Source organism: Trachymyrmex septentrionalis, unplaced genomic scaffold (genome assembly GCF_001594115.1).
Source record: "Trachymyrmex septentrionalis isolate Tsep2-gDNA-1 unplaced genomic scaffold, Tsep1.0 scaffold175, whole genome shotgun sequence".
NCBI lineage: Eukaryota > Metazoa > Arthropoda > Insecta > Hymenoptera > Formicidae > Trachymyrmex > Trachymyrmex septentrionalis.
Window position 1 is genome coordinate 198212 of NW_017304917.1, and position 2384 is coordinate 200595.

At 28.4% G+C, this 2384-nt stretch overlaps 2 protein-coding genes across 2 annotated transcripts in view; one reads left to right on the forward strand and one right to left on the reverse strand.

Annotated features, from left to right (window-relative positions):
* Positions 1-1153, forward strand: part of LOC108746516 (serine--tRNA ligase, mitochondrial) — a 4104-nt gene extending 2951 nt beyond the window's left edge. The window contains exon 4 of the mRNA XM_018483338.1: positions 736-1153. Coding sequence (XP_018338840.1) covers positions 736-1078 — 343 coding nt within the window. The 3' untranslated portion in view covers positions 1079-1153. The remainder of the gene's footprint in view (positions 1-735) is intronic.
* Positions 1154-1621: 468 nt separating this feature from the next.
* LOC108746517 (protein krasavietz) overlaps positions 1622-2384 on the reverse strand; it is a 3532-nt gene continuing 2769 nt past the window's right edge. Inside the window, 2 exon segments of the mRNA XM_018483339.1 lie at positions 1622-1710; positions 2086-2293. Coding sequence (XP_018338841.1) covers positions 2094-2293 — 200 coding nt within the window. The 3' untranslated portion in view covers positions 1622-1710; positions 2086-2093.

Below are 2384 nucleotides of genomic sequence, written 5' to 3' on the forward strand. Positions count from 1 at the left end.
TGTGATTATATTGAATATGCGAACATTTCCGATAATTAATTTTGTACAGCGATTTTTATAATAATTTAATGTCTGAAGAGGACTTAATCCGGCAGCCAAAACTTGTAATTTATTTATAATTTATTTGTATTTAAACTAAGTTTTTATTTTATTATATTTTTTCAATTTTACTTTTCTCTATTTATAATTTATTTTTTTTAATTGTGTGACAATTTTAAAAAATATGTTTGACTCTTACTTTGTCCTTTATTTATTGTTATTTATTTTGTGTAGGAAGAGTCCTTCAATCAGGACAAGGTCACTTTAAATTTTTTTTAATAGAACCACTAATTTTTCATTTATATATGATGTATATATGCGCGCGCGTGTGTATAATGTACATGCGTGTGTGCATGTGTAATGTGACACGCACGCACGAAACCTATCCATCCACACACGCACGCGAAAAATAATTAATGAAAAGATATTTTATTATAAAGCTTCGAAAAGCTCTCGAGATATAAGCTACAAAATATGTAATGAAAAATGGGAGGTTCTATTTAAATAATTCAGCTTCTTTGTCTTTATTTTGACAACTCAAGATCAAATCAATAGTACCATATTATATCTCCCTTGAAAATGTTTGTCTGAAACATTTTTCTCTCAAATGAATTCAAGAGATATTTGAGGCAGTTATTTAAAACGTGACACTCAGTATATTTATATTTTTCATAAATGTAATTCTTTTTGTTTTAGGAAATGTGATATGGAAGGTTGGATGCCTGCAAGAAAATTGTATGGTGAATTATCCAGTTGTAGTAATTGCACGGATTATCAGTCAAGGCGCCTCAATATTAAATATAGAACGAAAGATGGAAATACAGCTCACGTGCATACACTAAATGGAACTGCGTGCGCGATACCTCGCATGTTAATCGCATTGTGCGAAACATATCAAACAAGACATCATCGTATCACTGTGCCAAATGAGTTGGTGCCTCTGATGAAGGGTAAAACACTCATTAAAAAGCAACCAATCGCAGATATGAGAATTTACAAATATAAACAAAAATTAAATGTAAAAGAAAAAGCTGGATAAAGTATAAATATTGCAACTATTGCCTATGAATGAATACTGTGATCGTAGGTTGAACACATTTCTTTTCTAAATCAAGTAAAAAGCATTATCTTTCAATAATATTAGAATGTTACCATGCAATTTTTTTCCTGACATTTGTTCATTCTATCGTAAGAAAGTATTATAAGGAATTGTTACCAAAACTCAAAATATTAAACACCACCTGTCCAGTATATTTTCTATAAACTAATACAATATTATTATACAAAGAAAGACAGGGATCCGAAAATTGTACGTACACAGAAATAAAGATTTTTTTTGTTATAATTTCTTTGTTATTCTGTATATATTTTGTAACGGAGTTATAAAAATGTAACACAAAATATTTTTTCTTAAAGTAATACAATTCAAAGATGTTGCAAATTTACAGTTCCTCCACATTGGATATTAGTGTTTAGTCCTTATTGATAATTTAAAAATTTTCTATTTTAAATACTTAATTCATTATGGAGGTCCTAACATTGACTTTTATTTATATCTTATTTATATTTTGTTTTTCAAGAATCCGTATGCCTTTTGCGATTGATATTGTTCTTGATCTATCTTGAAATTTTAGGATTATCGTTTCTTGTCACTAGCAACGATGCGTTTTCCTGTAGAGAAAAAAAATGCTGTAAAATAGTCATAAAAAATCATGGCTATAAAATATATAATGACTAATGGGCAATTGAGAGCAATAATAACATATAAATGAGAAGAATCGGACATTTCGTCCGAGCTATCATCAGCGATGTCCCATGTATATACGATGTCTATATGTAACGTGTAGAACAATACACTCATTAATTATTATGCACGAACAATTGCATTGATTATTGCTCTCAATTGTCGGTTAGTCATATATATATTTTTTTGTCCTTGTTTATCTCGAGAGCTCAATTTATTTTACTGTTATAATTCTATAAATTATAATTATAAGGTACAATAAATTCCTCGTGGATTTTGTATAAACTTTTGTAAAAAGCTACTTGAAGATCTAATCCTCTTCTTCTCCTGATTCAGATTCCTCTTCAGCATTCTGTAGCCATTCCACAAATTTTTTCATTTGGTCTAGAAAGAGCATTTTTCCCTTCACGGAATGTCCTTCTTTATACCACTTCAATATTACATCTTCCGATACAACTTCCGCTAAAAATCAAACATTTGTTTCTTCATAACAAAATTATCTACTGCAATATCTAGTTAAATTATATATACAAATTTATAATATATGTATTATTATAAATGATTTATTATATATAAAATCTTAGTGTTTGTAATTGTCATA